At 68.6% G+C, this 14,293-nt stretch overlaps 2 protein-coding genes across 2 annotated transcripts; one reads left to right on the forward strand and one right to left on the reverse strand.

Moving 5' to 3' along the window:
• Positions 1-3,337: 3,337 nt before the first annotated feature.
• On the reverse strand, positions 3,338-4,495 carry EMIHUDRAFT_206815 (ADP-ribose pyrophosphatase; the record flags this gene model as incomplete). Its single annotated transcript, XM_005777088.1, has 2 exons — positions 3,338-4,265; positions 4,359-4,495. The coding sequence occupies 2 exons, from the start codon at positions 4,493-4,495 to the stop codon at positions 3,338-3,340; spliced, it is 1,065 nt and encodes a 354-aa protein (XP_005777145.1).
• Positions 4,496-10,762: 6,267 nt separating this feature from the next.
• Positions 10,763-13,430, forward strand: EMIHUDRAFT_206817 (hypothetical protein; the record flags this gene model as incomplete). Its single annotated transcript, XM_005777089.1, has 5 exons — positions 10,763-10,860; positions 10,943-11,015; positions 11,082-11,283; positions 11,464-11,972; positions 12,108-13,430. The coding sequence occupies 5 exons, from the start codon at positions 10,763-10,765 to the stop codon at positions 13,428-13,430; spliced, it is 2,205 nt and encodes a 734-aa protein (XP_005777146.1).
• Between the last annotated feature and the right edge of the window lie 863 nt (positions 13,431-14,293).

A 14,293-nucleotide genomic window follows, 5' to 3' on the forward strand; every position in this document is an offset into this window, starting at 1 on the left:
GAGGGGCTATGGGCGCGCGGGTATCGTGTAGCTCTTCACCTCGAGATCCCTCGCCTCTGCAGCCGCCTTCATTAGCCGAAGCGTCTCGATCTCCTTGCGCAGCTCCTCGACGACGCTACGGGCCTCGGCGCTGATCTTCTCGTCGTCTCGAAGCAGCAGCTTCTCCTCCTCCTGCAGCTTTTGAATGGTGTTGTACTCTGACCAGCGCTTTCCACGCTCGTCGACGTAGCAAACGTCCGACGGGTTGAGGTCGCGGTTGGGGTCATGGTCGTGCCCACCGTCGGCTGCATCGTCGAAGGTCTTGTATCGCGAACCGGGCGGGGCGCAAGTGCAGTGGAGTATCTCACGACAGACCCTTCCCAGCACGACAGCCAGCCAGGCGAGCCAGCTGCATGCGTCGCGGCTGGCGTTGGCAGCCGCTTTGAAGATGCACAGCAGGAGATCGAGGGCCTTGATCAGCCGCCCGAGCAGCGCTGCCGGGGAAAGGAGACGGAGCACTGTCGCCCCGCACACCGCTGGGAGACGGAGCAGGTTGAAGGGCGGCGGCGGCCACGCGTCGTCAAAGTATCCCACAGCGAGCTGCGCCTTGACGAAGCTGTTTTCGTTCTCGGCGTCGTCCCACACGACGTCAAATGTCTTGGCCATGATGGCGATGAGCATGTTAAGCAGCAGCACCACCGACAGCACCACGTAGACGCTCATAATGAAGGGCGCGGCGAAGCGGAAGTCGTACGCCGTGCCAGCCTCGAGCGTCTCGGCAACCGCGCCCGCACACTCGATGCTTGAGCCCGGGTCGAGCGAGATCAGCAGCAGTCGGTACAGCGCGACGGGCAGCGACTGCGATAGGTCCTCCAGGGGCCCGCACTCCTCGCCTCCGTCCAGCGGGGTGCTGCGGAAGAGCGTGTACAGCGCAGCGGCAAAGGCAGCGGCGCACCCAGCCATAAGGACTAGAAACTGAAGCGTGTCCATCATCATCTTCCGCAGCATCACGACCTGGGGTCCCATGCCGCAGATGCTAAAGACGCGCAGGAACCACGATGTCCACATGAGGAGCAGCCCGAACGCAAGGGTCTGGTGGCCCCACGGGAGGGGAGGCATCAGCTTGGCGCTGATTGCAAGGCTGACCGAGACCATCTCCACCTGCTTGATGAAGTCGCTGCTGGAGAAGCCCTGCTCGAGGAGATGTGCACACAGCCAGCCGAGCAGCAGCACCGAGGTCAGTACTGACCATAAACCCCCCGTGACCCGTTCGAGGGCGGGCACGACGCCCGACGCCCCCTGCGACACGAGAGCCGACACCCCTCCCCAGATGTCGTCGACGGCGATGGCGAGGGTCGGCGTCGGCACGAGGGTCAGCCAGAGCGCGAGCAGCGCCCAGCTGATTGACGACAGCACGGAAGACTGGGACGTCCAGCAGGTAGAGCGAGTCGGTGTAGAGCTGCGCAGACGGGTTCCACTTTCTTTTGAAGTCCTCGCTGTGCGGCGTGCGGTGTGTGGATGCCAGTCTGAACCCGAGGTCAAGGCTCCGCAGCAGGACGGAGCGCAGCGACGGCACGAGCGCCACGAACGGCAGCACCAGAAAGTTGAGCCCCACGGCCAGCACAAGCAGCAGCGCGCGCGACAGCGGACGGCGAACCTTTTGCTCGACGCCGTCAGGTGTGACGACGTAGCCAGACACGACAGAGTGCGACAGCTCACCCATCCAGCGGCGCTCGATCGCGCTCTGCACGGTGGCATCGGCCAGCAAGATCTTGCACTGCACACCGACGGCGCGGGCGAGGAAGTGCCGAGGCCGCTCCACCATCCCGGCCTGTCCACTCGCGTGCGGCACTGTCCTGGCGCGGCTTCCCTCGCTCTCGAGCAGGTGCACCCTCTGCAGGATCGACAGGTGCTTGAAGAGCACGGTCCCAAGGTTCTGTGCTCGCTCCGCCGCCGCCATGAGGTCGCCCGCCTCCGCCGGGTAGGTCCGCTTCCGCAGACCCGCTTCCGACCTCGCACGCCGTGCAATCTCGGCGACATAGCAGAGCGCCTCGCCGGCCGACACGCGAAACAAGGCCGGCAGCAGCGCAATGGCCGAGTCGAGCTTCCCAAGCAGCTGCTCCACCGAGAGCTCGTCGTCGCAGAGGGCGAGGTCGATGGCCGTCGCGCCGTCGGCGGCTTGAATTGTCGGCGAGGCGCCCCGCCGGAGCAGCACGCGCACGACCGCACTGTGCCCATGCGTCGCCGCGACCTGCAGCGGCGTGAGCACGCTGCCGGAGGCAGGCACGTCCACCCGGTGCAGCATCGCCGGGGAGTCGCGGCCGCGGGGAGCGTCGTGGCCGCGTGACAGCAGCCGGCGGGTGAGCTGGAACTCGACCAGCTCCTCGGGCAGCAGCCGCTCGTCGCGGACGAGCGAGTCGACGAGGGCAGCGTCTCCCATGGCGACGGCGTCGTGCAGCACGAGCCAGTTGCGATCGGCGGCATCCTGTGCCGCACAGCGCTGCCCGTCCACGCCCTTGCCGCTGTGGTCGGGCTTGCGCGCCACCTCGACAGGCGCCTCGACGCCGACGCCCCTCAGGTACGCCGTTTGTTCCTCATCGAGGACGGATGCGGCCTTGGCGAGGGGCATGGCCTCGTCGTCCGCCACCTTGAGGTAAAAGTAGACGGCCTCGCCCTGCCCGCTGGGCGAGGAGGAGTAAGCGAACGCGCCAAACTTGATTGGGTGCTCGCCGGCCTCCTCCCCTGGGTTGAGCCAGAGGAAGGACTCTGCGCCGATCCCGAGGAGGAAGGAGAGCGTGACGTCCCGCCATTGCCCCCGGACCCGGTGGACCTCGCGAGCGGGCGTGATCATGCGGTACGGACCCGTGAACTCGACCGTGTGATTCTTCGAGTAGAGGTCGTTCGTCGGAAGGCTGACGTAGGTCACCCGCAGCACTTCGGCGCGGCTGCCGTCGCAGTTGGCGTACACAAAGCCGCCCGACACCAGTAGTCCCTCGAACGGGTCGCACTCACGGTCGGGCTGTCCATCCACCGCCTCGAAGTCGCGAGCATCGAGGACGCCGTACACAAATGCTTGGTGCGTCGCATGCTGCGGGATGTTGAAGCGTGCGCGCAGCTCCCATCCGACCGTGATGGGCGCAAAGCGCGCGCATCGGCATCGCACCCACTGCTGGCTCTTCCCACCGTTGGAGGATAACAGCGCGCGAACCCCGTCGCGCAGCTGGAGCGAGCTCAGCCGGAGATCGATAGCGGAGACGCTGAAGATCTTGGCCTGCGCGCTCCGAGGAAAGGCGATCATGAGAATTTGGGTCGTTCGCCGCTACTGCGCGTCCGTAGCTCCCCTTCTGGCTAGCCGTTGCTACGCGTCCGCCGCTACTATTCGCACCGTGTTCACGACGGTGCGGGACATCTCGCTCCCCGAGATGTGGTCTGAGCTCGTGGCAATGAGCCGCAAAGTCTCGGGGTCGCTCCAGAGCGCCGGCACGGGCCGGAAGACAAACTGCAAGGACAAGCCGCGCATCTGCCGCTCGATTTGCGGCACCTTGAGCATCTCGTCGGCGACGTGGTGCACCCAGGCGCGGTGCGGCTGGTAGATTGGCACCTGGGGCGATATGTCCACCCACTTCACGCCCGGGCTTTGGATCTCGCCCTGCCCGAGGTCGGCCAGGTGGTAATGTCGCACAGTTGTCTCGATCCACGCGTCGTCCGTGTTGCGGGCGTCATCGACGTAGCCACGAAAGACTGGCCTCGCAGTGCCCCCTTCGGCAAGATCGACGACGTCGACGCCCTGCTCGCGAAGCCCACGCACCATCGCCGTTTTGTCGGACTCCCAGCCTCCGCCGCCCGGCGAAGCCCTCAGCGTCGCGCCCGGTATGGCCCACTCCTCGCAGTCGAGCCGCAGCACCGCGAGCAGCTGGAGCCGACGCTGGCCTGACCCCGGCTGGAATCGGGTGATGATGGGATCGACCACGTAGTTCGCCCCTGCGACTGCGGACGCGTCCCAGCCACCCGTCAGCCCGGTGCGGCCGCCTGGATTGAGGCCGGACCCGGCGCGAGGATCTGCTGCGAGCTCAAAGCCGGAGCTGGCTGGGGCGTAGCCAGGAAAGGGCACGTGCCATGGGACGTGCTCATCGTCGACGTGCGACCGTCTCACGTGCGCCATCGACATCCGGCTGGAACGGCGAATCAGCGCCCGCATGACGCCAGCTCCCTGCTGCTTGCGGGCGGCGTCGAGCTTAAGCGAGAAATGCTCGGTCGAGTAATAGCGCTCGCTGTCACGAGCCAGCCTGTGAGGTGCCGACGATTGCTGCTTCGGCAAGGGATGAATGAAGCTGCTAGCGCGGCACATGCTGGCACGGCGCGGCCGAGGCTCCTCAGACCTCCTGACGCAGTCCAGCTCCGTGTCCGTCCTCGAGATCTCGTCGATACCGTCGTCATCCGAGTACTCGTTGTCGAGCGTGGCTGTGCGTCTGGCCGTAAGCCAGCTCCTCCGCGGCGGTGGGAACGCCGGCCTCATCTGTGAGCAGAGCCGAGCCGAGCAGAACAAATGCGCTTTGGAGAGACTCAGTTTGTGAGCACAGTTGTCGCGCTTTGCGCGGCTCACGATTGCAGCGTGTTATTTTTTTTTGGCTCGAACAATTTTTAGAGAGAAAACAGACAAACACTCCGCGCCAGTGACTCCTCCGTGGCGGCCACAACCCACATGGTCAGAGGAGAGAGAGACGGAGAGGGAGAGAGAGAGAGCACACAATCATGCAGAATTGCACCAATGACCTGGGATACGCCAGACTCGCGCAGCCGGGAGGTTGGCCCAGCCTGACGTGCGCGATCACGCGGCAGCAAGCGCGGCTTCGGGGCGAGGCGTCGTGGGCGGTGGGAGCCGGCGCCCCCCCGCCGGGAGCGGGTACGGATACTCATGCGCAAAGAGCGTCGCGCCGTCGGGGTCGAGCACGGCCTGCCGCAACTGTGAGCCAATGTAGTGCGAGATGGCCCAGTGGAAGCGGTTGATGTCCATGCCGCACGCGGGCGAGGCGTCGAAACCGTGCCGCTCGAAGAAGCCGGTGGCCGAGTCGTCGGCATACCTACGGGTCGTGTCCCGGGCGTGTCCCGGCCTCGCCACTCGGCGAGAGCCCGGTGGCCGGGCCTTTGGGCGCGCGTCAGCAAGTGCAGCACGCCAAGCGAGAGTGCGTGCTCCTTGAGGTGCCCCATCAGGCGCGAGCCGAAGCCGCCTGTGCGGCGGGCGAGCCCAGAGGGCGCGGGGGTAACAGCCGCATGGTGGCGGGAGCCCTCTTCCCTCCACCCCCGCGAGTCCGAACCACGCCACAAATCGGCGCCGGCTCTCGCGCGGCTCCCCCCTTCTCCCTCCCTCCCATCTCGGCTGCATCTCACCGCGCTGCTCCTCCTTGCGGACGACACAAAAGGCAACCTCGAGGAAGCCTCGCGCCGCGTGCGGCTTGAGGACGATGCCGCCGATGACGCGCCGCACCTTTTCGGTCGAGCGCGTCATGACGAGCGCGTGGTGGTCCGGCGCGAAGAGCACCTGTCACGAGGACGTTGGCCGGTGGCGCTCACCAAGATGGTGGGCTGTGGGTGGGGTGGGGTGCGGGGCTGCCCCTCCTCAGGAGAGGCTGGAGGGCAGGAGCCCCTCCTGGCCCACGCGCGCCATGAGGAGTGGGGGGAGATAGGGGTGGGAGCTGTGCCCGGGGCAGAGGACGCCTTTGCGGCGTTCGCGCGGCCAATGAGCGGCAGCGACGAGTCGATGAGCTCGAGCAAGTCGTGCAGCAAGTCGATGTCCTGTGGGCGCGCCGTGGGTGTGTCTTAGGAGGGGAGGGCGGCGGCGGCGGCGGGAGGCCGGGGGAGGGAACGGGTCCGCCTGCAAGCCGCGCCCGTCGTTGCGAACCGTCACGATGGCCTCGTCGCCGCCAGCCGCGTCGGCCGCGTTGCGCGCGTCCTCGAGCACCTCCGGGTCCACCTGTGTGCAGAGCTTCAAGTCTGAGCGGGCGCTGCTCCCAGTGCAGCGCAGCCGAGCTCGGCTGCGGGTCCGCCTCGTTGCCACGCGCGACGCACTCTGGGCACAGCCACGCACCCTCCGGCACCGCCTCCACCTCGGGCTCGCAGCAGCGCTGGTGGTAGCAGTTGGTGCAACGCAAGCCGTCGCAGAGCAGGATCTCGTTGCCTTGCAGCGACTCGCCGCCCGCGCAAATCAGGCAGTGCGGGTCGTTCTGCGGGTTGCTCTCCGCGGCGACGGTTGTGACGCCGTGCGCCTCAGCGAGGGAGTGGAGCGAACACTCCGGCTCCGACTCGAGCGTGATGGTTGCGAAAGGCCGCTTCGAGGTGTTGCCCGCGGCGGCGGCGAAGTCGAGCGGCTTGAGGACGAGCCGCGACGCGTCGTCGAGGATCCGCCCGTCGTTCTGGTAGTAGCCGCGCGCGACGTCGTCCGCCCGCACTCCAGTGCCTCGGCAGACGACTCGACGCCCCACCGCCGCTGTCACGACTCGCAAGCTCTGGACGGGCTTGTCGGCGATGCGGCCGCGCACGGGCGTCTCGCGCCCCTCCTCGTCGAGGACGCGCCGCATCGCCGCCTCGCCCGCGGCACGGGCCTCGCGCGCCTGAGAGTTGCGGGATCCGGGCGACAAGATCGGATCCACAGAGGCCCCCCCGGGCTCACAGGCGGTGCGAGAGGCTCAGGGCGGGAGCGTCGAGAGGAAGTGAGAGGAAGCGAGAGGGGGCAAGAGCGCGGGAGAGGGGAACGGGGGAGAGGGGAACGGGGTGGACGAGAAGGGGGGGAGAGGGGGATGTGCTACGAAATCTCAGCCCGGCTATATGCGTGAGGTGTGCACATATGCGCACCAGCCCGTCGGTGTATTCGCGCTGCATGTGCCACGGCGCCCCGCCCACGTCCGCCGCGCTCCAGCCGGGCGGCGGCGGGGCGCGGTTCGGTAGCGCCGCCTCGAGCAGCCGCTGCCGCTCGCCCGCCTGGAGGGCCGCCAACTATTCCAAAGCAGCACGTGTGAGCAAGTGCCCCTCCGCCGCCCGCCGACCAACAGGGCCGGCACCTCGGCCTCGCACATGTCGGCGGGCGGCGCGACCGCCTGCTGCCGGAAGCGGCGCGGCACGGCCGCCGCCGAGTCTCCCGCTGCAACCTGACGCGGGAGGCGGCCGCCCGAGGGAAGCTTGACGAGGGACACTGCGGGGGCGAGGTGCGCCATCCAGCCCGGCTCGCGACGCTCGACGTACGCGCCTGTCAATGCACGCACTGCAAGTGACGGATGCATCGGTCGGGCTGCTCGCGCCGCTCGACCATGCGCGCCCCACGCCGCCTCAAACTCCGCCTCGAGGGGGGGCAGCAAGCGGAGGACGGCCGAGCGCGGCGCGCAGTAGGCGCGGCAGTTCGCCCACACGCGACGCACGTCGCGCGCGAGCGCGTCGGCGGCGTGCCGCGCCTCGCCGTCGAAGCCAAAGCCGTACGCCCCCATGGCGAGGCCCTCTGCGATGGTGCGCAAGTCGAGCGGCTGGCCGACGCGCTCGACATAGTCGGGGAAGGCGGCCGTGTCGACGGGTGCGGAGAAGGGGGGGGCGTGCGGGTGCGCAGCCAAGCGCGCCAGGCTCGCGGCGGCGCGGCAGAGGAGGCAGTCAGCGAGCGCCGAGAGCAGCTCCTGTGAGGGCAGGGCGGGTCTTAGGCGGCGAGCAAGTGCGGTCGGGTGAGAGTGTGCGACCGTGCGTCGCGGTGTGTGTGGCAGGCGCCAGGCAGAGTGTTGAAGAGAGCGTGCTGGTGTTGGATGGGCGGGCGGGGGGCGGGCGGGCGGGGGGGGGGGGGCGGGGGGGGAGTGGCTTCTAGTCTCTTAGCGGCAGGGCGGCCGCCTGCGCCCTCTCGTGCTGGCCGGGCGCACGCTTGTGGCCTGCTTCCCACGCCCCCGGCGGTGCAGCGGCGGCGGGCGCGGCGGCGGGCGCGGCGGCGGGCGCGGCGGCGGGCGCGGCGGCGGGCGCGTCGAGGGGCACCGCCGCCCCGGTGCCGCCGCCGGAAAGCGCTGTGGCGGCCTTGCCTGCGGACGCCACTTCGGACGCCTTGCGCGAAGCCAGCTTTGCAGCGACAGCGCCCTCCTCCGCCGCCCCCTCCTCTCCCTCGCCAGTCGCGACGCCATTCTCGTCGCACCCCGGCTGCGCCTCTCTGGCCGTCCCTCCGCCGCCGGCCGAAGCTGCCTCCATGTCGGACCGCGCCCGCTTGCCGCTCGCAGGGCCGCTCCAAGGGAGGGTGCCGCTCCGAGGCTGGTCCGCTCCGACGTCGCGCTCGCCCGCCGCCGCAGCACCGCCACCGCTAGCCAGCAGCGCCGCTCCCTCCTCCGCAGACACCGCCTCCGCCGCCGCCACCGCCGCAGACTCAACGCCGGGCGAAGCGGCCGCCGCGGCGTCGAGCGTCGCATCGGCCGGGGCGCTGCGAGCGGCCTCTGCCCCTTCTGACCCTGGTCCGACTTCAGCGGCACCGGCTTGCTCCGCCACTCTCACCCCGGCCGTCGCCCCCTCGCCCTCGGAGTCTGCAGCAGGAGGGCTCGGCGGCACCGATGGCGGCGCGTCGCCCTCCTCCTCCGCGGCGGCATCGTCGCCACTATCGAACTCGCCGTCGTCGCTGCCCTCGTCCCCCGTCGCGTCTTCCCGGTCGTCAACATCCTCTTCGCCCTCCTCCTCCTCCATCTCCATGCCGTCCACCTCCTCCGCCTCCTCCTCGCTCTCCCCCTCCTCGCTCTCCTCCTCGCCGCTCTCGCCCTCCTCGCCCTCGCTACCCGCCTCCTCGCCCTCCTCGCCCACCGAGCGTACCCACGACGCCATCCCGCGCACCTGTGCAGTCCGGGAGGGCTAGGGTCGGGAGAGCTAAGCGCCGACTGCACCCGCGGCCCAGCCCGAGGGGGGGCGGGGGGCGGGGGGCGGGGGGGGTTCAGAGAAGAGTGGCGGAGAGAGAATGACAGAGGAGAGAGGTGGAGAGGAGAGGCGGAGAGGAGGGGCGGAGAAGAGGGCCCAAGCGCGCCATTCCATCGGCGCTCGCGCCCGCGGCGCCCACCGCAGCGCGTCGGCCAGTGCTACTCGCTGAGGAGGCGATCCAGCCGTCGGCGCTCGCCTCGGCGCGAACGGCCTGCTCCTCCGCCTTCTCACGCGGCCGCACCCATGCCGGGTCGGGCGCGGACGCAGCGAGCGATGCGGGCATCAGGCTGCGGCTCAGCTTGCCTGCTCGCCACAACATGGCATGCCGGCTGCAGCAAAAGTACGCATCCGGCTCGGGGCAGCCGTAGTAGAGCGGACAGAGCGGCTTCCCCGCGGGCAGCGCCGACCGCCACCCCCACTCTGCGGCGGCCCGCGACGCTCGCAGCAGCGGCTCGAGTGCGCTGGTCCGCTCGGCACGCCACTCGCCATCGGCCGCTGCCGCGCCCTGCTCACCTCGCTCACGCCGCCGGATTCGCCGCCGCCGCCGCTGCTTCGCACCGCCATCAGAGCCATCAGGAGACTCGTCCACCGGACGCTTCTTCTTTGCACGCACCGGCCGGGTGGGCAGCCGCTCGTTGAACTCCGCCTCAGTTCGCTCGGCGTAGGTGACCTGCTTCTTCCGCTCGCGCTTGGGCCGCGCCGCGGCGTCCGGTGAAGAAGAGGCGGCGGGCATGCGAATGGCAGGTCAGTGCGCCTGTCTCCTATTGCCGCGCCGCTTCCACAGCTGTCATGTGGGGAGTCATGTGGGAAGAGAAGCGGGGGAGGAGGTCCCCAAGAGCCGAGCCCCCGCGAGTTCGCAGCGGAGTCGGCTGGGGCTATACCAGACAGGGTCAGCCCCAGCGTCAGGCCTCGGAAAGAAGAAATACCCTCTCTCTCTCTCTCTCTCTCTCTCTCTCTCTCTCTCTCTCTGTCTCTCTGTCTCTCTGTCTCTCTCTCTCTCTCTCTCTCTCTCTCTCTCTCTCTCTCTCTCTCTCTCTCTCTCTCTCTCTCTCTCTCTCTCTCTCTCTCTGCCACTCTGCCCACTCAAGCACTCAACAACGTCGCTGAACGCCAGAATCCGCACACGAAACAAACCAAGAAAACACAGGATAAGGAGAGGAGTGTGGTGCTAGCCGTCGCCCACCCTTGGGTGGGCGTCTGCCTCTTCCTATCTCTCTTCCCAGTGCCTCGCCGATTCTCGCTCGCTGCAACCTTTCATGCCACCTGGCGGTCGTCCCACGCGCGTAGTTCTCTCTCCTGTCGCTTCATCCTCTGTCTCGTCGCTCTCTCTCCTCGGCCTCGTCTGCGACGACACTGAATCCGGGCCTGGGGAGGACGGCGGCAAATTCGAGCACGACATCTGAATCGATCGAATCCGGGCCTGGGGAGGACGGCGGCAAATTCGAGCACGACATCTGAATCGATCTCGCACGGGGGAGGCGGAATGACCGGGCACCGGGATTAGGTCCCCCCTCGTCGCGAGACTTGGCTGAGCCAGCTCGTGGAACATCATAGTATGGAGCGAGATCCGAGGGGCGCCTGCCCGCTCTTCCTGATCACCGACCCGGATCAATCAGACCCGCTTGCGCGCCCCGCGACGGTCCAACTTTCCGACCTGACCAGCTGCGGTTCGCCAGGGCTGGACTCTTCTCCTGGATCGCTGCGGCGCGGCCATTACCATCGACCCGAACCGAAGGGGGCCGCGGCCTCCCTCCTCCACGCTCTGAGCGGGGAGGCTGATGGTCCATCCACCGCGCCCTCGGGCGCATGCATTCTGCCCTCGTGCAAGGTCGATCTCGCCGTGTCCCCGCGTGCACCCTGCCGCCGGACAATGTCAGCTCCGATGCTGCGGCAGTCGTTGCACCTCACCTCACTGCGCTCAGGGCCGGCGGAGGCACCATCGAGCTCAGGCGTATCCAGGCGCGCACAGTCTCAGCCCAAGCGCTCGTGTGTCAGACGAGCCCCGCCCCGGCATCCACACCCACACCACCCGCGCCGCGCTGCCTCGCAGGAAAAGGTCGCAGGAGGACGTCTCAGGAGGCGCGGAGTGCGCAGACAAGGGCGACGGAAGGAGGCTGGAACAGGTGCCTCCATCCCCCTTCCCAAGCGCCCGTTTTACCGTCACACCCAGCGGCTCTACCACGCGGCAGGCAATAAGTGCTCTCGAGGGCAAGCTGATGCGCATGCTGAGCAAACAGCGCGCGCAGGAGGCGCAGGCGGCGAGACTGCCGCCCAGCGCTGCGATTGACACCACCCACGAGGCCTTCCTCGCGTCTGCACGCGCATTCGCTGGCCGGCTGGTACCGCTCCTGTCGGAGCCGCTCTTGCTGCGCGCGCTGCGAGACAAGAAAGGTGATGGCGCAGAGCCGAGAGCAGGAGAGGCGAAAGAGAAATGTGCCCGGGATACGCCGCGTAGAAATGCTACTATCCCGCTGAGAAGTGCCGCCGCTGGCGCCGCTGTGCGACTGCACTGTGGCGCGGTCCTTGCCGCGCGGCCCGGCACCTCCGACCACGGCCAAGCGCCGGCCGCAGGTGCGCACGGCGGCGCCTCGGACGCGCCCAAGCAAGTCCTCCAGCTACTCGAGATGATCTCGCAGCGGGACGGCTTCAGGCAAGGGGTGCTGGAAGCCAACGCCATGGCTGCACTGGTGCGCATCCTGCGGCTGTGCCGGGAACGGCTCGAGCGGCTCCGGCCGCCGCCTGAGCGGAGGATTGAGCGCGGCAGCGGCAGCAGCAGCGGCACCTCTGATGTCTGCCGCGAGGCTCGCGGGCGGCTGCAGCTGTGCCTGCGAATGGCGGTGCAGAGTATGGCCTTCCTGACGCAGATCAGCCCAGAGAGCTGCTCCTGGCCCCCCTGCGAGGGGCAGAGCTGCGAGCTCGTCGCGATCCTGCGCGACGTATGGCTCGATTCAGCCGTGCGCCGGCTCGCGGCTTGCTCGCTCAAGCACCTGGCGGCGCTGAACGACACGGTGCGCCTAGCGATGGCGCCGCACATTCAAGACCTCGTCGAGGCGTGCCTTGAGGCGCACAGGGCCGAGGGCGTGAGGGAGCAGGCGGCGCTCGCACTCGGGAACCTCGCGATTTGTGACCAGCTCGAGGCGCGCGCACCAGCCTCCCCCCCCCCCTTCCCCTGTCCGCGGTGTGGCAGAGTATCGGCTACCGCGTCCCCACACCAGGATGCCGTCCTGGACTCCTCGGCGCTGTGCGCCCTCACGTCCATGCTTGCCGAGGGGGGGCCGACAGCCGACGCTGCGCTCGCGGCGGTCGCAAATTTGGTGTCCAACCGCCGGGCGAGAGCCCGCTTCGTCGAGCTGGGGGGCATCGCGCTGCTGCAGGCGCCGCTGCGGTCGGAGCACGAGGGCATTTACAAAAACGCGGGCTGGGTCATTGCCTCCCTCGCGGTTGACACCGACATTTCGGGGGACTTCACCCTGGACGGCGGCATCCCGCTGCTGCTGCAATACGCGCGCTCGGCCGACCTGGGGCACCAAGAGGAGGCGGCGTGGGGCCTCGCAAACCTCTCATCGCAGAGTGAGCTCACTGCCACGCTGATGCGCGCCAACGTGGTCCCATTGCTGGTGACCTTTGCGCGCTCCGAGTCGGACGGCGTGCGGATGCAAGCGCTCTGGACCCTCGCCAACCTCGCCGTACACCCCGAATTCCGACAGGAGATCGCACGGGAGCGCACGATACCGGCGCTGCTGGACAGCTTCAGAGATCCTGCGCCCGGCACGCATCACTCGCTCACGCAGGCCGCTCGTGCGCTCTCCAATCTTGTGGTCACCTCAGAAAACCGGGCGGAGACGATGGCGCACGGCGGCGGCGAGGCGATCCTCCGGTGTGCCCTCTCCGAATCCAACGAAGTGCAGCAGGCGGTGGCTCGGGTGATAGTCAACCTGTCGTACGAGGTCGGTGTCGCGATGCAGCTGGTCAGCGCGGGCGCGCTGCCTGTCGTCGCTAGCCTCCTCGGCTCAGACTGCGACAGCGTCCAGCAGGAGGCCACGTGGATGGCCGTGAACTTCTCTCTCTGCATCGACGGCCAGGCGCCACCCCCCCGGGGCAGCCCCGCGTTTGGCGCCGAGATGGTCCTTCCGCTGCTCCACCTGCTGCGCTCGGCCCGGCGCGAGGTTCTCGAGCAGGCCGCTTGGGCCCTCTTCAACCTGGCGCGCTCGAGGCCCAACAAGATGGCAATGCTCAGCCATGGCGCGCTGAGCCTGCTGGCCGGTCTGCCGTCGCAAGTCGACATGCGGGCTGGGGGTAGCTCAAGTGGGGTGCGGGCGGCTTCGGGGACCTTGCTCACGTCGCTCGCCGAGGCACTGACCCCCACGTCGAGGAGAGCGATCGTCGGCCCCGGCAGCGAGCGGTCGCAGCCCCCGAGCGGGCTGCACCGGGGGGAGGCGCCTCAAAAGGTGGCGATGCTCTCGGCACCGGCCGGGCCGGGCCTGCTTGAGCCCCAATTCGCGAGGTTTGCCGTCAGCGGCGCAGAGGAAGCCTCGTAGTCGAGGGAGATGATGACGATGGCGCCGCGTTGCGGCCTGCCGTCGCGCGAGTACTGAGCGCACCGCCTGCGCCCGCCGTGCGGGTGCTGCTGGACAGCACCGCTAGGCTGGAGCGCGGGGTGCTGCTCCCGCGCGGTAATGAGGTAGGGCCGGTGCGCCATGAATGCTCCCAGTCCGGTCGTGTTTGCTAAGGCGGTACCCGACACTGTACCCGCCTCGTACCTCGGTTCGCTGGGCCATGTGTTGTAGCCTGTTGCCGGGGCAGTTGTGCCCGCCGCGCGTGCTTTCCAGCGGCGCGCTCCGCGCGTGCTCTGCGGCAGTACTACTGCATCTTCCGGCAGGTATCAGCAATGTGAGTTCACATAGCGGGTGGGGAGGCCCTAAAACGGCGGGAGGGGTAGGGCTATATCGATAGAGCTAGAGGGCTCAACCACCCCTCCACCCCTCCACCCTCCACCCCTCCACCCTCCCGGAGCGAGAGAGGTCCGTCTTCGAGCCCGCTCCCACTTCCACCCCTCCGACCGGAGGGCTCGCCAGCCCACAGGGCTGGAGGGGTCCCCGTCGGATCGGCGTCGGGAGGGCTCCACAGGGCTAACCCCCTCCCCGGACGCCGGGTGGGCTCGGAGGGACGGTCGGACAGGGGAGGATCTTCATGGCGGGAGGGCTCGAGAGGGGTCGGAAGGGCCCTCCGGGAGGGGTCGCAAAAAGATAAAGAAAACGAAGTCGCGGCTTATGTGACTGCCCCCCAAGAGGGCTCGGAGGGCTCGGAGGGCTCGGGAGGGCTGGAGGGCTAGAGGGCTCCATTAGGGCTCGGAGGGGTCGATCCTCTGAGCTACGCCTAGCCCGGGCGTGATATGTGTAGC

The sequence above is a fragment of the Emiliania huxleyi genome, assembly GCF_000372725.1.
Source record: "Emiliania huxleyi CCMP1516 unplaced genomic scaffold EMIHUscaffold_27, whole genome shotgun sequence".
Lineage (NCBI taxonomy): Eukaryota > Haptophyta > Isochrysidales > Noelaerhabdaceae > Emiliania > Emiliania huxleyi.